Genomic DNA, 23,337 nt, shown 5'->3' with positions numbered 1-23,337 from the left:
CAACTTACATGCACTACTCTAGTAAAGATATTTCTCAATAATTAAGAGAAATAAACAAATCACACATACACCAATCAACCCACTCTAGAATAATTTGCCAAATTCCTCCATGCAAAGCAATACCTCAAATACTTCATTTGTCCAGTATGACCAATGGTTGAAGCCCAATTAAAAAGCAATATCATTTCTAAAATATTTAAAATCATGTTTGGATTACTACTACACCAATAATACTTTCAAACTACAAGCATATTGTTAAGGCAAATAATTTAAATAGAGAATAAAAAGCTTAAATAAAGCGAAGAATATAGCAGAGCTAGTAACTACCAAGATGCATTTGTTAGTAGATTTTTGAAGAATTGTAAGTTTTTGAGAAATTTTTAAATGATCATGAAAAATGATTAAGTGAAAATGGAAATGATGACTTGTGATGATTATATTATGCAAATGAATACATTGAAATAGTGAAAGAGAGAAATTTTGGATTGAATATAAAACTTTTGAAAATGATAAGAGTAACAATGATGAGGAATGCATACGGTCAGAAAATATATAACACGGTAAATTATTACCTAAATATAATTCTTTGTAATTTTCAACTAGTTGTATATTAAATCAGCATGATAAATAAATAGGAAACGAATAGCAGATCAATTTTCAGTCTTATCTTCATCCTGATTCTAGTTACTGGTGGAATAAAGATACCAATTTCTTGATACCTTGATTTTGAAAGATTTTGAGATTACAACATAATCATCTTATAAATAAGAAAATTAATTGTATCATTTTCATCATTAAACTAGCATACTAAGCATACTGAAAGGATTGATCAGTTATAATTGAAATTAGTATTTTTGTATTGGATAGAAATATTTTTTCATTATCTTCAAACTGATTGTTTTACAGTTGGCTATAATTTCACCTTCACTCATACCATTTATAAATAAATAATCTTATTTCGTATCTATTTGATTAAAGAATTATTTTATTTTCTTGCTACCTTCAACTGATTATTATTGATAAATACATGATTATTATGCACAATAATTATTTAAGGGATTTATTTCAATACAGCAGGAATTCACCTCTCTTTAAAACCAAACCTCATGTTATATCAACTCCCAGTAACGGTTGAACAAAAGCGGGTTACATTTTAACCGTGATTAATTCCACGAGAACCAATCAGAGAAGCCGTCTTTTCAAAAACACCTTCTCTGGATGGTTCTAGTAATGTTAATCACAGTCAAAATTTAACCCGCTTTTGTGCAACCGGGCCCCAGTGTAACAAACATGTGCTACCTTAGCAGTATTTCTGATGTGAACATTAACATAGAATTCCACACAACCATATCAACATCTGAGCGTTGTAATAACTCAGTTAACACACACCGAAGCACACAACAATATTAACAAGAGAACATCCAGGAAATTAGCATACAAACCGCAGCTGCCTTTTTCCAAATATTTTTCTTCAACAGTCAACCAATTCTTTAATGAATCCTAATCATTTTTACTGTGGAGTGCACTTCAATTGCAACTACTCTAATATATGGGACACCATAGTTACGTTAAGTCAACCTTTGTGAAATTTAAATTTTTCCTAGATTAAATTTCGACTTCTATGAAATTCAAGTTTTGTAGATAACTTCGTAGTTGTATTATTTCTTCCTTGCTATTCTATATTCTTGTAATTTTTGGTGACTCAATTGTATTGGATTTTTTTATCTTGATTCAATGATCCCAATTCGAAAGATAATGTATTGATTCCTTTTCCTAATTGATTGTATATATTATTATTTTATACATCACAGTATCTAGGTTATTATGAGTAAAATATAAAATGTCTCGGTAATCAATTCTCAGAATGCTGATTATGTAGCTTAAAAACTTTTATAAGTTGGAGACTGATATACATACTGTAACTTTCAGGATAAGTTATTGGTCGAATACTCTACCTTTTGACATACATAAATGAATTTCAACCCCTCATAAGTGGTTGACTTAGACCTTCATAAGGACATCTCAATTGCAATTCTGCACCCGAATTGATTAACAAAAAGCTTAAAGTGAGACTTTTTGGAAAACTCAGAAAAATTTCAGTCTTAATTTGTGTAAAACATTTTCTTTATCTCGATAACGGTGAGTTGGAGACGATTTTTGAAGAAGATAGAAAGGGATTGGAATTCAATTCCACTTAGGAATTAGGCCTATTGGTCAGAAAGCCTAAATTGAGACATTTTTAGGGATTAAGTTACGCAGGTGAGGGGGGAGGAGACACCTTCTGAAAAAAATGTTTGATTTTCACTTAATTATATAACATTTTCACTTAGTGTGTTGACTGTAGAAATTCCATACTGTACCAACCTTTCTAACGTTTATTTTAGTAAACATTTCTAAGTTTATCAAACGTTGTTTTCATAACGTTTATCAGCAATATACATTCTAGACGTTTATTAAACGTTTATAGAGTAAACGTTCATTTTAGTAAAATTCCCTAACGTTTATTAAACGTTGTTTTCATAACGTTTATCGAATTTATACATTTTAAACGTTTTTTAAACTTTTTGTGCTGTGCGGGATGAACACTACAGGTTGATCTCCTCTCCCCTGTATTAGAAGAGATTTTGGAAGTGACAATGAGAAATAGACAATGTAAAGAAGACAATGTAAAATAGGCTACTCCAGGATTGTTCGACACTCACAATAGAAACAAAATTCAAGGGAATGCGTAGCAAGCTATATTCAAGATCGATTCAAATCGGCTTTAACCAATACCTACTATTACTTCAGGTCCCACAACTGATCTCTAATAAACTATGACGTCATCACATGTAGATCATCGATGATCTACTGGCGGTAAGCAAGCGAAATAAGGGCGCTGATGCTTGTTATCACATCTGATATGGTAATCAACAAAATTGGAATTACAAATTCAATTTTCACGGTGTTCCATTTCAATGAATATGGTTTGTTTATCATTCTTCTAATATTTGTTTGTGAAAAGTAATAATGAATTTGGGGTTTTAAATCATTGGGATACTGCTGTGTACCTAATTGTTGCGGGAATTATAACAAGATTCCAAAAGTTTCTGTACGGTTTTAAAGTTTAAAACGGTTTTTTTACTTTTTCGAAAGATGATACTTTGAAACGAAAATGGATACGAGCGATAAGAAGAAAGAGCTTCAATTCTACAAAACAACGGTTTACATGAAGTGTAGAAGAACAGTGTAAATAAAGTGTGAGTGGAAAATTTAATTAAAGTGTGAAAGAACAGTGTAAATAAAATGTGAAATAACAGTGTAATTAGAGTGTGGAAGAACATTGTGAATGAAGTGTGTGAAAGAACTTTTGAATTAATAAATTAAAAAGTAAATGCAAAGTGTTGGAACTGCCCATAACATCATAATATTAAAGGTTTTACCTAACTGAAAAACATCTCCTGATGGGTTTCTTTGTACTACAGATCAATTGTGATCAAGTTTGTGGGAGCCTCTTTTCCTAAAAAAGAGTTAGGAAATTTGGTTTATCTTTGATTTACCTCTCCTTCGACTGTGATACAGGCTATTATTAAGTATTTTTGGTTGAGATGAATTTATCAATAGCTCTATCACTTAATCGAGTAGGCCTATGTCTATCAATATGAAAATATGGATAAATTATTGCATTTGTGGAATAAAGTGTTTTTATTTCAATGAAATTTCTATTTATTAAAATACAAGTGTCTTTAATTTGAAATTTAGATAGTATTCCATCCAATAAAAATCGATACAGTAACAAAAGTTACATTGATAATCTAGTAGAAACTACTAGGATCTAGGAAGAATCAATCTACATGTTATGACGTCATTAATTAGTTGTGGGGCCTGAAGTAATAGTAGGTATTGCTTTAACTGACAAGGGTTATTCAAGGCAGAGTCAAGACTTGTTTGACTCATGCAATAAAAGCTAAATTCGAACGAATACCTTTCGAGCCATATATTCAAGATCGATTCTAATCAAGACTGTTAGCTTTGACTGACAAGGGGAATTCAAGGCAAAGTCAAGACTTGTTTGACCCATGCAATAAAAGCTAAATTCGAACGAATACATAGCATGCCATATTAAATTTCGATTCCAACCAAGTTTGTTAGCCTTGAAAAACAAGGGTATGCTGCTTTCGATTCTAGTATGGAAATTCAAGAGGACTTCGAGTTGAATGTCAAGCAAGATCGTTTTCAGCTGGATTCAACTTCAGCCTTGATTGAAAAGTGAAGGCTGCTTCTAATTCAAGCCTTGAATCAAGCCTTACTGCTGACTGGGGCGTAGGTAATCAATAATATTAAATATAAATAAAAATACTGAAATTGAGTTTTTTAAACGAATAAGTTTTTCAAAAATTAATATTCTTTTGAGAAAAATTCTCTATTCGAAAATACCATGAAGAAAATATCCATGTACATTTACTGAATCAAAGCTCGTACTGTATATGTCCAACTACATTTTCTATTTCACTTGTGGCTTCAGTTCCATTGTGCATTATGATCACTTGACCTAAGTTTGCAGGTTAAATAATGGAAAAATTAATTCTTTATCTGACATTGCAATTGGATTATAATAATGTTGTTTATCCAAGTTGATAAACATTTGGGAAATATTTTGAAAAGATATTAGGGAAATATTTTGGGACTGTGACATGATACACACCACACACCTGAAAATAAACTATTCATTTTTTGAATTTTCTAAATATTATTATTACTGTATTTTTGTTTTTATTCATTTTTATAATAAAACTTCTTCTGAATGTTTCTTTCAAATTTTGATGATTGTAATTTCACACTACTTTGCAAGAATTCATTAGAAGTAAAATGATGACATGCTGAACTTCTGAAAGCAAACTATTTCTTTTTTTTAATTCTTTATATCATTATTGTATACAATTTTCGTTTTGTCGTTTATATTATGAGAATCTCACTACATGTTTCTTACAAATTTTGATGATTGTAATTTTACATACTGCATTGACTTATTGATTTAATAAAAAAATATGAACATCTGAAAACAAACTACCGTATTTCCTTCTTTGAATTTTTATATTATTGCATATAATTTTTTTTCTGTCGTTTCTATTATGAGACTCTTCATAAATTTGTTTCTTACAAATGTTGATGATTGTAATTTTATGCCTTGGTATTTGAATATTACTCAAGAGAATATACAAAATCTATCTGATTGTTTTTTCATACTACATTTTCACTTATTTTTGGAGGAATAAATAAATATCTATTATTCTGATTTTAATTTTATTTATATCATTGACTTATTCCTGAAAATAAAATAAAAATGTATTAAGTTATGCTGAATTTATATTTTCCAGCTCATGATCTTGGTACCTGATCTGATTTCCCAATAGTAAACCGTTCCTAAACTCGTTATGTCCAAATTACAGTTTCAAAATCCATCAATCCAAACTATTTTTCTATTTTCTCACAAAACTCGTGTCACTTGATTTTCTATAGAAGTGTGGAAATTATTTCATGAATAAACTCCTATGGATGTCTTGTCCAACGTTCAGAGAAATTATAATTCAGAGGACAAGTATAAACTATATCCATAGATTCATATCATTTCACATCTTTTCCGGAAAATAAAATTATTACGCATCTGAAACAAACTTTTAAAATTCGTAATCTTAAAATCTTTAAATTCGTATTTGCGCGCCTTTTTTGGTGAACGAAGCTTGGAACAAGGGATTCATAGAGCTACATATTTTGAAAGCAAATTATTCCACCTGGAGCGCTGAGAGCTGCCTACGTCATGGATTAGCTATAATTATACAGTGAACTCTAAACTAACTGGAATGGACTAGCAACACAAAAAAAGTGAGGCAGCTGGTAAAGATAGGCAACCCGCATTGCTGTGGGATTCGTTCATTTTGTTACGCATTGGCTCTTATGGGAGAATGCATTGCACAGTTTCAATTTCTATTTTATTTCTATATTGTATGTCTTATTCCACGGAAGCGTTATTTTTCCTTTATTAAGCAGTTCATTGTTAACTTTTTGAGAGCAAAAATAATGAAATAGGTTGAATATTAATAAAGAAAAGAATTTTTTTATTTGTGACTGCAGTAGTTTTAGTATTGTCAACTTTTCACAAGCATGGGAATAACTTTGGGCCAGATTTAAGAGAAGCGTATTATTTATTCAACAAGGACAAATATAAACTGTCATGAAATGATTGGGAATGAAAAAACAGGCTCATAGTCCAATCTCATATTTTTCACAATAAAAGTAGGCAAATAAAATAAATTATGATGATTCAATAACACAGGATTATTAAATTATGTAATGATAGCAATATACTAGGTATTCTGATAACATTTCAAATCAGTGTGGGAGTTTCAGAAATGATGCAAAGAAATCTATGAAGAAACATTATATCAATTATTGTATTATAATTATGACCATATGATAAGCAAACAGTAAAATATGCTAAATAATAATTATTTTATAATTATAAATTATATAAACAATAATACACATATAATTATACACATAAAATTATTTTATAATTGTAAATTGAACGATTATTAAATTTATTTGAAATGGGAAGATTTCAAAAATTAATTACAATTCAGCTGATAGCAATATCATATTTTTCAAAATAGAAGTAGGTACCTAAAATAAATTATGTCATCTCATGATGATAACACAGAATTGTTAATCATTATTGTAAAGCTGTGTTTACACAAAATTCATTAAATGTTTATTTTTTCGTACTTATAGATTCTATTAGATTATAGTATTATTCTATTAGATTCTATTAGTATTATATGCTGCTACTTACACTAAATTTATATTATACATTATACACACCAGTCATCTTTGATTTTGGAATTGATCTCCAACAGATCGAACCGGCAAATGTCTGCAACTTCTTGGGAATAAAAATGGATTCTGGATTGAAATGGAATGACCACATTCACAACTTAATGAAGAAACTCAGTAAGGCCACATTTGCAATCTCTAGACTGTCAAAAACAATGCACCAGCAAATAGTATTTTCGGCGTACTACGGTTACTTCCAGCCTCTCCTTACCTATGGGTTGCTGTTTTGGGGCACGTCACCAGAAATGATCAGAGTGTTCAGAGCGCAAAAAAGAGTACTTAGAATAATGCTGAAGAAACCATCTAGAACATCATGCAGAGCATTATTCCGAGCAACAGGGATACTCACTTTGCCTTCTCTGTATATTCTCGAATCCGCGGCTTTCGGCCTCAAACACGCATCATCGTGGTCAAGAGATGCCGACCTCCACAACTACAACACCCGATCGAGAAACTCATACAGGATACAACAACACAGGACGGCGTTTTATGAAAAAAATCCTAGTCACATCAGTAAGAAGATACTCAACTCCCTGCCTCAACACCTTAAACATATGGACAATTCAGTGAATTTGAAAAGTAGACTGAAAGAATGGTTGAAAGAAAAATGCTTCTATAATTTAAATGAACTAATAGCTTTAAACAATGTATAAAATTTTATTATGTAATTGACGATTGCCATACAATTTTATTGTACATGCAGTGATGGAATAAATTCAATTCAATTCAAAAAATGTATGATACGCCTACCTACATAATATACTGTTTACAAATTATGATAAATATACTATATTTATTATATGCTGATGCTTAACACCAAATTTATATCTATAAATTACATCATACATAGAATGTGTGATAGAATGAATGATAGTCTTTGTAGGGAAACATTCACAATTTCTGCATCAGATATTATTTATTCTTTTTTGAATAAGGATTGATTTGTTCTTCAACTATGTTTTTTATTTTAGATGTTATAAAGTAGGCCGAAATTTTCAATAAACATAGAAACTATTACAGTACGGTATAACTTACTAGGAATATAACCAAATTTGTTGTTTTATTTTTGGCCAAATAAACTGATCAATATAGAAAGAAGTATTGGAAATGTATGTAAAACAAAAAGATTTCTTCAAATTAATTAACAGAATAAAAATGTTTGACTTACCTGTGAAATGGTATTTCATTTCCTTTAACATGCCCATTCTTGCATCCAAATGCAACACAATACATCACCATTTTTTGGTCGTATTTTTATTCAATTCTACGCATTTCACGACAAATACATCACAATATTTAAGAGAAAAGGTTGTGATCCAATAATAATAGCCCTAATACTCATTCAAATCCGTTTTTACTTTAAAAATGAAAAATCGTACTCAAGAGCTGCAACAGCCTGCTTGAATGTATGAGTACGAGAGAGAAGGGAATCCCACACGGTATGCCTGTCTCACTCACTCCGCCTTACACACTTTTGGTTGTAGCTAAGCATTGGACAGCCCGATCCAGTTAGTTTAGAGCTCACTGTAATTATAATAGTTTGTCTACAACGTTGACAAGGTGGTGGTTTGTTTACAAAGTCGTCCGAGCGCTCCGTCGTCCGAGTGGCTGTCTCCCGTTATCAAACATGGCGGCTGACAAGTATTTACAATGAATAGCAGGATTGGACATTGGATTGCAGCCGATCGCTGAAAGATATTTTTGGTAAATATTTACTGATTTATATCTTTATAAATATCTGATTATTATTCCAACCATTCCAGACTCTTTTTATTTCAGAACTTTTTAATTCAGACTGCAAAGTTGCAATGATAGCTGTAACTGGATATTTTCAAGTCTTTTAATTTTTGTTTGGTAACGCTTCTTTGATTGATACCCTTTCATTTTTGTTATTGAAATTATGTCAAAGTCAATTTTTCAAATTTATGAATATCAATTTGAGATATTCAATTGATTTTAATTGATAATTGAGATATTCAATGTTCAATTTCAGATGACAGATCAATCCAAAAGAATGATTCGCTAACAATATTTCTTGGCTCTGTAGTGGTGTTCGAAGAGACGCCATGTCTGCCAAGCACAGAAAGGTAAGAATTTTATTTGATTTTTAGAATTCAATAGTTTTTATTTTTTAAAACATCCCGATCTATAGTTCTACCGTTTTAACGTAAGACTTTGTTAATGAAATTGTTATTATAAAGTCATAATTAAATTCTTTTACATGACTGCACTTGTAATAAGACTGTATCTTTAAAACGGTTTGCTTTTAAATAAAACAAAATTATTATTATTCCAGTGTCCTTCCATTTAAACTTACTTGACAAGTTTCAAGTCTGTTCCAGTTGTACCTTTTTTAAAGTAGATTGATAAGCAAGTTTTAAACATATTTGTCAAACCTCTAGTGCTAGGTTATAACTTAAAACGGTTTGCTTTTAAATAAAACAAAATTATTATTATTCCAGTGTCCTTCCATTTAAACTTACTTGACAAGTTTCACTCCGTTCCAGTTGTACCTTTTTTAAAGTAGATTGATAAGCAAGTTTTAAACATATTTGTCAAACCTCTAGTGCTAGGTTATAACATGCCGTTGATTCCTCTTAACATTCAGGCATTCCTTTTATAATTCTTGGTGTATTTATTGAAAAAATAACTTATAATTAAGTCCAAAATTTGATAATGGTTTGTCACTTTAAAAATAACTCAATTATCATCCAATTTAGGTCTTTATAGTCTACAAACTTTGTTAGTTTATCTAGAGTTGTCAGGGGTTTGCAAAGGGGCCTTGACATTTATAGGTTAGTTAGGTTATCTAGATTTAATTCTCCATCCTTCTTTTTTTTAACATCTTTATTGCCCATAAAAACAAAATAAAAAACTTACAAAAGAAATATTCTAGATTATATTAATATATTATGCTATTTTACAAATAAATTAAAATTGCATGGCACCACCCAGCAAGGGCAAAACCCTGACCGCTGAGTGAGAGTATTAGCTGTTTAGACAATATAAAAATTTATTTACTAATAATCAAAGCTACAAAAAATCGAAGTTAACAATAAATTACTAGTAGGCTAACTATAATATTTGACTGATGTCGAAGAAAAATTTTTGTATCACCCACTTATTTATCTGTTCCATCCTCTGTCTTTCCCTATCAGAAAGATATTCTGACAATGCATTTGGCATGATATTTATTATTTTTGAGCTGAGATACCCCAATTGTCTCCGCACTATTGTCAAATCTGAATAGTTTAATATTATAAATGTTATGAGATGTAACTCTCAGGTTATACATAGAAACGTTATTATTCACTGTAAATTCCTCCTTCCTCATCCATGCATAACAGAGAAGTTTCTTCATATAAATTTGACGTACTGTCATCACTTTAAATTCGGCAAATGTTTCACTACTAGAAAAAGCCCTTGGCTTATTAAGAATTGCTTTTATTATCATTTTTTGAAATGTATAAATTTTATTCTTGAAAACATCATACGCTCCTCCCCATACCACTAGCCCATATTGCAGCACCGATTGAACATAGGCAAAGTAAAGGATCCTAAGTAATTTAATGTCTAATATTTTACGGACTTTATAAAAGATAAAGGAAATAAATTTTAAGCGTTTACAAATATATTCTATATGAGGCTCCCACTTAAGGTTAAAAAGGTTAAGGTTCTTAACATTAGTTTGCTTTCAAATTATGATTCATGATTGGTTGAAATATTTATTATATTAGGCTACATGATATTTATCAACAGAACCCTACCGTTTCCGTTTTAAACATTCCAATCTGTTGAGCCTAGTTTATACAATGCCAATTGGTGAGACAGCTGTCTTTGGACAATTGTCAACTCGTGGTTACGGATTGTCGGAGGCCAGGCCAGTTAAACGAGAAGATGCCAACTATTGACACGTCAGTTGACAGCTAAACATGCCCGAGCTCTCGTCATCTATTGTGACCTTAGACCAGTTATAGAATAGACACGGCTCATTGTATATTCATACTGAAAGTCGATAAAGCCAACATCTACTGCCATATCACCATATCGTGACGTCAGCATCAGATAGAAAACAATGTAAACAAACTCTGCAGAAAAGTTTTCTATCGTCACGATATGGTGATATGGCAGTAGATGTTGGCTTCAGAGGCTAGACTTCCCAGCGTGTCTATTCTATAATATTGGTCTAAGGTTGTGACTAAACCGTTGAACTGGCTAAACCAAGACAGCGCTACTGGCCTACACCGTTCACACGGAGCCAATTGTCGCGACAACTGAGAAACCGAGTGGTGGGGGGCTCGCTGGGCCCAATTGACTGTCCATAGTCTATTCCCGGAGACAGTTTAATTTCGTGCCAATTGTCAGGACAGTTGGCAAGACAATTGGCCTGAAGTGTTTATACAAAGACAATAATTTCATGCCAGTCAGTTGCCTTATGACAATTGTCTCGCCAATTGGCATCGTTTAAACTAGACTTTATAGACATAATGTAAAGTATCTATAAAATATTGAGTTATCAACAGCCATTGAGAAAACTATCTTCAATGCAATTACATCATCTTGTTAATGTGGTTAAAATTAATTGTTTCTTGTCTGTGTCGAAGAGAAATATTTATTCTCTTGAGGGTAATGTCCATAGCCTACACTAGCTCTAGGCTTGTGCATGTGTTTTAGTAAATGATTACAAGATGATTGAGGTGAGATGATTAGAGATGATGAACTTATACTTTTTTAGGTGGGTTCCAAACCAACAATGACTTATATTTTATATTATTTTTGCAGGAGTCAAGCTACGAAACAGAAAGTTCAACAGCTCCCGACAGTACGACCAGAGAAAAGCTAGGGTTCTCCATTGGAGATGAGGTGCTGTTGAACCGAAAGGATGGCAATTTCTATCTGGGAACTGTTGTCGAGGTAAGAGTCAATTTCACCAACATTTATACAAAAATTTGATTACTATAACAATCTGTTAATGATGCAACTTGTCGAATAATACAGTATCAGTTTCTGATTAAAATCATTTGTAGTTACTCTGATTAAAATATGTTGAGTCAAGTTTGCATTCTTCTATCTATGTCTTCTTTCTTTATATCTAAACTATATAAAGAAAGGAATAGGCTCATAAATGTACGGGATAGAAAATACGTGTTGAACGCATCATCATGTCTGAACTACTAAACTTATTAACTTGAAAATTTGCAAAACTATTAGGTATCAAGGATGATGGTTGAAGGCTTATTTTAATTTCTGGTAATCGATTATAATTTTAATGATTAAACAAATTCTATGAATTTGTAATGCAAAGTTTACATAAGATGAAAGCTTAATGAAATCATTTTTCCATTGTAAATAATTATTACAGTTTTTAATACTTTCAATATCAGCAAAGAACAATAAGGGCCGGCTTCCGAGCTCGGGATTTAGCGAAGTTCTAAACTTTGAACAGCTGGAGTCAGAACATTAACTTTCCAAAACGGGGCGTAGTCACAGTCACGGTTAAATTACATTTCGAAAACTAGAATATTGAACACGAAATAAAATGAAGATAAAATAGTGTAAAGTTTCAGCTATTTTGAACTATTAAGGAATGTTTAATTTTTTCAAGGAAAAACGTTCCCAATTATAGAAAAGAGAAAATAAAGATTATCATAAAAACTTCGACTACGCTCTGTTTCGGAAAGCCTTTTTTCTGACTCCAGCTGTAGAACTTAGCTGAATCTAGTGCTCGGAAACCGTCCCTATAGCTAAATTCAATCTATTTTTGCTAAACAGACCCTTGCGGAGCACGGGTTACCTGCTAGTTTATTAATAAAAATTATCACATAGCTTTTAGAGAGAGAGAGAGAGAGAGAGAGAGAGAGAGAGAGAGAGAGAGAGAGAGAGTGTGTGAGAGAGAGAGAGAGGAGAGAGAGAGAGAGAGAGAGAGAGCAAGAGGTTCAGTCCAACACTGCTATTCTCACAAACTAACGAAAATACATGTTTTTTATTCACGAAGAATTCCATTAATTTTTGTCGTTTGCGTTTCAGTTGGACAACGTGCGCGAGCAATGCCTGATCAAGTTTGACGACAACACGTCGAGCTGGTCACACGTGAAACACATGACACGTCTGTTTCCCATGGGTGATGGATTCGACGATGACGTGGTGATGTGTGTCGTGTGCAAGCAGAGTGAGCCACAGGCCACTATTGTCGTCTGCAACCGGTGTGCACGGGGCTACCATCAGCTGTGTCATCAGGTGAGTCATATGAGTGCATGGTGCTACCATCAGCTGAAAGCTTTTCCAAAAGCTTCATAGTGTTTTCGGATTCCTGTCTGAAGGCTCCTTCACACGTACAGAACGGCTTCCTTCTGGACTAGTACCGTATATGATTATGAAAATTCGGGGAAGAAACAGTTTTGGGCTAGTCTTACCCCAATTATTTTAATGAATAGTTCTGTATCTTGAATCAATAAATGAATAAATGACTGTCTTAGTGTGATGAGTAGATATATCCAGTAAAATGAACTATTAGGGCCAAGCCAAACGAAGCAATTTCATGTGTTTTTTAGACGAGTCGGCAGGGCAGGAAGATAGATGTAATTATTTTGCTATCAGACCGTACAGTCATCAGCGACTCTGTAAAATATTCATAACACTTAATTAACCTTTGTTTCTAAGACGTGATGGGACTTATGTATCCTATTATATTAAGCGAGCAATTTCTGTATTTATATATCTGGTTTTTTTTATATCTGGTTATTTATGTTTTGCGGATATCGAAAATGGCTCTAACGATTTTCACGAAATTTGGAACATAGTAGGATAATGATATAAAGATTCGATTGCACTAGGTCTCATTCTTTGGAAAACTCGCTGAACGACATTAAAAGGATAATTCATCCTTGGAAAACAGATGATAATTTCGTCGTCTCTCGTTAACAGAATATGCGTGTGCCTGTGTGGGAGAGAGACAGAATTATTTCCAGCTGTGTAATCATAAATCAGCGAGAAATTTTATCTAGCTAGACAATTAAATCAACATAATCTGATTTGTTGACATGACATGATAATCCTCCTAAACTAGAGTATATCATAATTTACAAAGTTGATCATTATATGACAATTTAAAGTGATTAATGAGTGTTGTTTTGTTATTCAATTTGGTTTGTATACAATCCAAATTATATTTTTTTTGTTTTCAAATTTTTGAACAGAAAATTGAACCTGAATTCAAATGTATGGAACATAACCTAATTTCTGGACTATTAAGTGTATAAAACAAAATTCGGGAAAGAAACAGTTTTGGGCTGTGCCTGTTAGTACTTCCCCAATCATTTTAAAGAATTGTGTTTGGTTTATCAAAAGTCAATAAATAAATAACGAGCGAAGCTCAGTGCCCTGATATTTTTTGTTAATCTAGTACGTTGAGTACTAGTTGTTGTATTTGGTGAGTGTTATATTATGAATGAATTGTGCTCATTTTAGTCTTATTTTTGTGTATATACTGGGCAACAACATAAATATATTGGTTGTAAACCGTTGATACTCCTAGAGAAACAAATTACGGTTTACAATGTTCCCTGAATGTGACCCCCACTATTATCCTCACAACTTTTTTCTGGAGAAGAAGAACAACAGAAACATTACTACCACCATAGTAGGATACCATATGACAGAAGACTGTGCAACAAAGTCTATCAGATTGGCTGATTATCAGCTGATTACAGAACGCCTATCGAATCAGTCATTTATGTATTTATGTTCTGTATTTTATTGACTTTCGATATTGACAAGTCCAAAAAATACCCCTTTTATAGGAGGTCAGTGGATGAAATAATAATAAATAAAATCTGGTGTGGCGCACTCACACAACTTTCCTTGCCATTATGAAAATTGATCATCTGACGCTAGTGTTCCCGCGCATCTCAAGTTTACTATTCAAAGATCCAAGCCAGATGGTGACAGGACAATAACGCTGGAGACACACGAAGTCTGCTATCTCTTCATAGTGAATGATTTAATAGAATCAACAGTTGCCAACAGTTTGCAATTGAAATAATAACATTTTCTCGGATTTCAAGCTTATTTTCAATTTTAGGTGAAAATGTTACTGAACATTAATTGTAGAGATTTTCAAGCTCAATCTTTTCCAATTGGAATTTTTTGTTTAAATTGTACCTAAAGCCTGATAATTGGGAATCTAAAATCAAACTTTGCATAGATGGGGCGGAGCTCCTGGAATTTTTACAGATATGGGGCTTGTGGCAGTTGATAGAGCTTATCAATGACTATTTTCGGTATGAATTTGATCGAAGTCGTTGGAGCCGTTTTCGAAAAAATCGCGAAAACCCCTTTTTTGACAACATTTTTGCTACTTTAGCCGCCATCTTAAATTGCATCAGATAGAAATTGTTCGTGTCGGATCCTTATATTGTAAGGACCTTAAGTTCCAAATTTCAAGTCTTTCCGTTAATTGGGAGATGAGATATCGTGTACACAGACGCACATACACTCATACTCACACACACACACACACACATACATACCAATACCCAAAAACCACTTTTTTGGACTCAGGGGACCTTGGCCAATAGGGCAAGGGAAGAATACTTTCCTTACCTATGGCAATAGGGCAAGGAAAGTAAAAAAATGAAGTCAATCGGGAGAGCTTCTTGCCCTGCCGACTCGTCCGACGCCAGTGCAAAACCGCCTGAAAAAACGCTTTAATGTGACCTGGCCCTAAATATTGATGTGATACATCTTCATTTATAGAAACATGTATAGATGCTATCAATAGATAAATTATCGCGTACTCATTCATCATTCAAATTAATAATTTGTAATAATTTCTTGTGGCTTCCAGCCGGCAATCAGCAGTGACAGCATTCGTAAATGGCAATGTCGTCGATGTCAGGTGCCACTGATTGATGAGCTGCGTGCCTACCGCAAGAAGGCCAAAACCAAAGCTGCATCGCCAACTAAGAAGACAGCTTCTGCTGCACCCAATGCAGCTGTAGATGCACCCAATACAGTTGCAGATGCACCCAATGCAGCTGCAGTACAGTTGAGGTCATCAGGGCAGCAGGAGAATGCACAGTTGCAGCCGGAGTCGAATCCTAGGTTGCAGTTGCCATACGATGTGAGTAATAGGACAGTGTTTATTGTCAAGCTCAACCACAAACATGTATAGGCTATTATAATAAATAATAAAAATGTGGTGTGGTACACTCACACAACTTTCCTTGCTCATTGAACTGTAAGCCCCATTCTTAAACGAGAATAATTCAGGGGAATAACATGATGAATGACGATTGGCGGCAACATATTTGAAACTACGATCAGACTTCTGTATATGTGTATATATATGTAATTGTTTTCAGAGTACTTTTTCCTTTGTGTAAATTGTGAAATACGATGATTTTTTAAAAGTCGCCAAACAGCTGTTCTACAGATGAAATATCTCGTCTATGTGTTCTTTTTATAAACTGCTCTACCTACCTATTTCATGCACGAGAAGGAGGTTACAAAGTCTATTTCTCAAGGATGGGGTGGACCCCCCATTAGTTTCTTAGAGAGGAGACTCATGCCAGTTAATAGAGCTGATAAATAACTATACAGGGTATGAATTTGAAAAAATCGGTCAAGTCATTTTTAGAAAATCGTAAAAACATGGTTTATTAGTAATTATCCGCCATTTTTCTCAAGAATATTACGGAGCTCCTGCAATTTTTCCAGAAATGAGACTCATGTCAGTTGTTGGGGCTTATAAATATCCATGGTATAAATTTGAAGAAAATCGTTAAGAGCCGTTTTCAAGAAAACCGTGAAAAAACATGGTTTTTTAGTAATTATCCGCCATTTTGAATTCAATTTTATTGAATTTCTTATTGTCGAATCCTCATGGTATAAGAACCTCACGTTTAAAATTTCAAGTCAATCGGTTGATTAGGAATGGAGTTATCGTGTTCACAGATATACACACACACACAGACCAACACCCAAAAATCATGTTTTTGGAATCAGGGGGCCTTGAAACGTATAGAAAACTTGAAATTAGGGTACCTCAATTTTTTTGGAAACGTATACTTTCCTTACCTATGGTATTAGGGCAAGTAAAGTAAAAACAATGTAAAAATCTTGAAGTACTCTTTAATTTTTTTTATAAAAAAAATTAAAATAGTTCAAAAACTAGTTCCGGTGATCACACCATCGTCAGGTTATAAAATAAAATAAATTTCCAATAAATTTATTAAAAAAACTAAAGGATACTTTAAAATTTTTACATTGTTTTTATTAATTTAAAAAGTAGCCCATGTGAATGAAGTGTTTTTATGTATAGTAATCTATTTATTGTGAGGCCAATGGTATAATGATAGTGGAAAAGATAGGTCTATATCACTTCATCTCTATAGTGAGAACATTGGACCATTCATTCAGATGAGAAAGGAAGAAAAGTTCGCGCCACGTGTCTGTCTGACTGTGCTAAATCGGGCCTTAAGGTGCGTACAGACTTTCGCTCTGCTCCGCAACCGAACGTCACTCGAGCAGATCGATTCATGATCGACCGGGGAACGCGAGAAGAGCTTTTTTTACGTCTTGAGGACCCCAGGATGGAGTATAAGACAATCCCGTAGGTGTATAAGCCAATTATTTATTTTCTTCATCATATTATGAATTATTCATTTGATTGATAAATGAATGAGCACGCAATTATTTATTCATCCATTGATAACATCTGTACATGTTTCATTGAATAAACATGTATCACATTAGCATTTAGGGCCAGGCCACATTAAGGTGCGTACAGACTTTCGCTCTGCTCCGCTATCGAACGTCACTCGAGCAGATCAATTGATGATCGACCGGAACGCGAGAAGAGCTAACATCTTCCGTAACGTTCATGATCGGTGCGACTGCAGAGCGGGGGCGGAGCGACTGCGGTGCGATGGAGGAACGAGGGCGGAGCGATGGAGGAACGAGGGCGGAGCGATGGAGGAACGAGGGCGGAACCGGCGCGGAGCGGGTTGGAGGCGCGTATATCTGTACGCAGCTTAATATTCAACCTGTATGTTATTTTGTTCTGTATACGGTAAATAGAATCAAGTAGACAGAACAAAATAAAGTACACCTTGAATGTTAGATCCAAATAGAGACGTGGCGCGGACTTTTCTCCCTTGCATGACTCGCCAATGTAAATAAATAGTACAATGTTTACTTACGGTTGACTTAAGTTTTGATATTTTGTGTTGTGATTGCAGTTGAAGTTCCTGGTGTGTCCATTCTAATCCTAATTTATTCATATTATTTGTTTATTTAAATGGCCCATATGAATAAAACCAGAGCAAATGCTCATGAGCAAGAGCATGGAGCATAAGGTTTTTCTCATGAGCATTACGTAGAAGAATAAGCATTTGCTCCTTTTTATATGAATAAGCTTTACCTTATAGTCTTACCTTATGCTCCTGAACTCTGGAGCAAATGCTCACGTATTTTAAAGATTTTCCATCAGCTGATTCGCCTTTGTAGCCTTACTTTGTCTTTATAGCTCACGGAAGCGCTAAATTTCTTTTTTTTCATTTCATTTCATTTTTCATCCCACTGACCACCTATGAAAGGGGTATAAGGATTTGTCAATTCGAATCTAAGTCGTCAATCTTTACATTCCATAATGCAAAAAGAATTCCTTACTGGAATAAGGACAAACCTGCAACAACTCCTCCCTCACCTTTACTCTGAACTTTTCACCTGTAAGAGCCTTTACGCGTATTGGCAATGAATTATAAAGCCGAATTCCTGCACTCTTTACCCCCCTTTCATACATACCAGTTCGATGAATATCGTCTCTGAGGTTTTGTCTGTATCTGGTATTGTATAAGTGTAGCATCTGTATTGAACCTATCTTTATTCCTATCAATAAAACAAAGAGCCTCCAAAATATATACAGCTGGTAGTGGAAGAATCTTTAACTCTCTGAAATAATCTCTACAACTTGCTCTAATAGATTCACCCACCGTCACTCTAACTGCCCACTTTTGAATCCTAAATATATGTATTGCCCCAAAATATAACACCGTATGAAAGAAGAGAATGGAACACAGCAAAATAAACACTTCTAAGCGTTCCTGCATCCAGCAATTTCTGCTAGTAGCAAATATGCAAGTAGGGGGCACCGCTTGTGTTTGCGTCGTCTGCTCTGTTTTCTATTTATGAATAGAGTTTTAGGTTACAGTAGTTGAGTTTAGAATTGTGAAATAATAGCGTGAAAAAATTTCATCTCTATAATAATCTTTAGCATATTCTTATAATCTCAATAGCCTTCTTATAATCGTCTACACTCTCATCTTCTTAAATGCCTATTTCCTATTTTGTGATTGCTATCTGTATATCAGGCTATCTGTATATTATTTTGTATTTATTCTTTTCTAGGAATAATGGTGATGTATATCATGGTTGAATCTAAAAAGAGTTTTATAGTTCTCAACTATTGGTTGTGATCGTATCTGGTATAGTTTACTCCTCCTCATACGAACTAGTTGTGCCATTTTACTATGAGCGATAGGTGATAAGCTGCTCTAGACTAGACTCACCTTTTTGAAGCATTTGCTTCAAAAGTTGAGCAAATGCTCTAGTTTATTCATACAATTTTGAGTATAAGCTTTTACTTTTGAGCAAATGCTCAAACTATTTTTTTGATGAGCATGAGCAAAAGGTTTTGCTCACGCTTATTCATAGAAAATGAAGCAAATGCTCCATATTTTAGAAGTATAAGCAAATGCTCAACTTTATTCATATTGGTCATTGTTTAATTTCTGATGTTGCAGTTGAAAAGCCTGGTTTGGGACGAACAGCACGAGGTGAACTCTCAGCAGAAATACTGCTATTGTGGCAGCAGTGGAGACTGGTACCTGAAGATGTTGCAGTGTTCTCAATGCAGGCAGTGGTTCCATGAGCGCTGTGTTTCCTGTCTACAGTACCCGCTCTATCTGGGCGATAGGTCAGTCTTATTATTACCACAATATTCATCTATTAAGGTTGTGCACCACATTAAAAACGTTTTATTGGTGACATTTTTGTGACAAGTATTGTGATTTGGATACTATCAAAATTGTTTTTCCTTGTTTTCATGAACGATTTCCCTCGTAATGTGCCATCAGGAAGGTCTGTCTTATTTGCTGATGATGCAAATTTCTTAGTTTCGACGAATAATGTGGTTGAATTGCAAGCTATTGGTGATGCTGCTCTTGCTGAAATTACAAGGTGGTGTTCTGCAAATTAGCTTGAGGTCAATATAGGCAGGACAACCTTCATTGAATTCTCAATCCACAGACTTCCTGTGAATCAGTTGGAGTTTGAGGTTGAGGCAAAAGGGTTACTACCCTCTGATGCAATGGATTTTTTGGGGGTTTCTGTGGATCAGGGATTAACATGGTCCTCTCATGTTCAATCTCTTTCTAGGAGATTAAACTCAGCTGCGTATGCAATGTCCAGGCTCAGGAGGGTATTAGTTCATGAGGCAGTGATCTCTGCTTACTATGGATATTATGAGTCATTAATGTCTTATGGGTTATTGCTGAGGGGAGGATCAAGATTTTCTGCCTCTATCTTCCGTGCCCAAAAGAGAGTCCTAAGAATCATATTTGAAAAGCCACCCTGTTTCTCATGTAGATCGCTATTCAAAGATAATAGAATAGACCATTGAATACGTTGCATTAGTTATACATTTTGTATGGTCTTAGATATAGGTTATTTGTTATTTGTGTTATGATGTACAAAATTGTTGTGTTTTGTGTCAATATGTTGTTTTCTCTTTATTGTATGACTATTGTCGATATGGTGCTTGTCACTAACCATGACAGTATAATGTCACAGATCCGCCCCTGTTGAAGCGTCATGTGTTAAAATCCAGCTCCATGGGGGGGGGGGGACACGGAAATTTATAATTTGAATCATAAGACAATAAACTAAGATTATAATCGTTCAGCCATGAGTACGATTTCTTCGTATAGTAGGTCTTACCTTGTGTTGGCAAATATTGCAGCTTATTTTGCTCCGTGGAGGGGGGTGGATGTACAGTAAAAAGGGAATTAATAATTAAAATGGTTGGATTAAAGAAAATAATTGAACAGTTATAGTACTTGAGGTTATAATTTAACGGTATGTAGTTGTAGGTTAGGTTGACCAGCCTTCGTTTAACCGGGCTATTGGTATCATTTAATTCAGAGTATCTATGTAGAATGATTGGTGTGCGAATGAAACAGATTGAAAAAATTAATTTGCTCACTAGAGGGTTTGGCGGTCTATAAAGGTAGCCGAAGTAAGGACGGTGAATTTCTAACTTAACACTATAGGTGATTATATGGTGAAATGGAATTTAATCAAATTTGATAATAAAATACAGTTCAATTTGAATCTGCTGGGTATGATTAATGCTGTCACTAGGATCAGACAGAGATAGTAATTTAGGAGTGAACCTTTTCTCCAAATAATGACTAATATACTTAGAATCCAATAATTGTGCTGTAGTTGGGAAAGATATTAGACCGCATAAAACAACAGACAGAATAGCAAATCCATGCGAACCGGGTCTCTGATAAATACTATGGGTTATATGAAGGCAAAATGCTGAACCAAAATAGTAAATATTTCGAGTACCGAGTTTAATTCTAATGCTGTTTATACGATCTATTACCTCTCCTTGCGATGTTGATCGGCTGATAATGCAGGATTCACTTCAACTCGGTGTGGTAGGCTAGTGGCAGTCGATTTTTTATTTGATTCGGCGGAATATTCCCAATAAAAAGGTTTATTGTTTGACAAGAAAATCGACCACCATTTACCACCAGAAGAAATAATAGATACTATACTCGATAATGTCTGACTATTGCAAAACAGGATGTGTCCTGTCCGATCAATATGTGTCAGTCGAGAAAGAACGAATTTGGAGGTATAATGAAGTAAACCCAGTTTAATGAAACGGTAATATGGATACATTCTGAAAAATATACTTTTACAGCAAATATTGAATAACTTAATGAACAGATTTTACAAATTATGATTTTTAACTGATACAGAATGAATATTGAATGATAGCGGATTTGAATCTTTAAATTATAAATACTATGGGAAGATTTGGTACTCTTTGACTGAACAAAATAAAATGGATAATAGCCCTTGGAAAGGGTCATAAACTGCACTAGTTAAATAAGCAAAAAATAAGTTAATACAAAATTATAATTCAGAAAATGGAATAAATGAATAATTAAAATTATTATCAGGGTGTGGTTTCGCCTAAGGAAAATAGACCTTTTGGCTAAGTACAGCGTGGATATTTAAACTTATTTAATACAATAAAAAATCATTTATGATAACTTTGTACCCTTAAAACTATAGTCATGACTTTTCTCAAATGGACGAATTTATACGCTGTGTAATTTTCGTAGATTAACGGGGATCCCCTTTTATATATTCGAATAACTTACGTAGACTTTTGTTTCCGTTTCTTGTTTTCGAAATATATTCGGCTGTAGAATATATCGTTCCGGCTGGATCCTTCCGCGTGGCGAAAAACGTCGAACAGACCTCACTAATAAAATTTCAGGGTTTATTTAAATGAAACTAAAATTTTAGTATCACCAATTATTATAGGAACTTTAAAACAACTTATTAAAACAGAAAGACAAAGATTGAATTACATTAAACTGAAATTAAAGCTTTTTAACAATTAAGTACATGGACTAGGTCTGCATTCTACCGATGATTCTTGCAAAATGGCCTCGAGTCTTCCTCTTCTAATTTTCACTTGAGTTTCTTCTCCAAATTGGATCTCACCAAATTTACATATTAATGCAGGATTGGTCAGATTCTGTGACGTAACCAATACGCTGAATGGGTGGTGTCAATGTGTCCAACTTTAAAGCTTTCAAATAGGGCGAAAATTCTTGATTTTAAGTTCTTCCAAATTATCTTTTAGTTCCATATAATTATAAGAATACACAAATAAATAATAAAAATTTCATCTATGGTGATATGCCTTTGAAAATAACTTCAAAGGGTAGCTAATTTTTATAGAACATAGACGTGCTTTTATAACATAGAGTAGACATAATATAAGAATATACATGCTTGTAACAATAACGAACATAATAATAATTAAATATTTCTTTTTTTTGTTTATGGTTTTTTATATGTTAGAATATCGACCCTCAATCATCATATATTGGCTAAGCCAATTTGTCTACATATTTCTAACAAATATATCTTTATGATAGTTCATCAAATAAATATTCAGGCCTATTCGGCATAGAAATTAAAATAAGAAAATGAAAAGATTAATATTATATAATTTTTATGATCGATCATCGGTCGAACTGCCTTCTCAATTTGCTACTTGTTAACAAGTTAGCTTTGGTCTGTTTTGGGGTTATGTTTTTGTTTCAAAACTAACCTTCAAATAGTGCATCACTGATCAAATCAATAAACATACAA

General features: G+C 33.5%; 1 protein-coding gene across 1 annotated transcript in view; it reads left to right on the top strand.

Moving 5' to 3' along the window:
- The first annotated feature begins 8,863 nt into the window (after positions 1-8,863).
- Positions 8,864-23,337, top strand: part of LOC120355225 (metal-response element-binding transcription factor 2-like) — a 72,105-nt gene continuing 57,631 nt past the window's right edge. The window contains exons 1-5 of the mRNA XM_039443560.1: positions 8,864-8,957; positions 11,653-11,784; positions 12,898-13,107; positions 15,716-15,991; positions 19,674-19,846. Of these exons, the coding sequence (XP_039299494.1) occupies positions 8,937-8,957; positions 11,653-11,784; positions 12,898-13,107; positions 15,716-15,991; positions 19,674-19,846 (812 nt within the window). The 5' untranslated portion in view covers positions 8,864-8,936. The remainder of the gene's footprint in view (positions 8,958-11,652; positions 11,785-12,897; positions 13,108-15,715; positions 15,992-19,673; positions 19,847-23,337) is intronic.

This window comes from Nilaparvata lugens, chromosome Y, assembly GCF_014356525.2.
Source record: "Nilaparvata lugens isolate BPH chromosome Y, ASM1435652v1, whole genome shotgun sequence".
NCBI classification, from domain to species: domain Eukaryota; kingdom Metazoa; phylum Arthropoda; class Insecta; order Hemiptera; family Delphacidae; genus Nilaparvata; species Nilaparvata lugens.
Note: the sequence above shows the minus strand (reverse complement) of the source record. Positions and strands in the feature narration are given on the sequence as shown.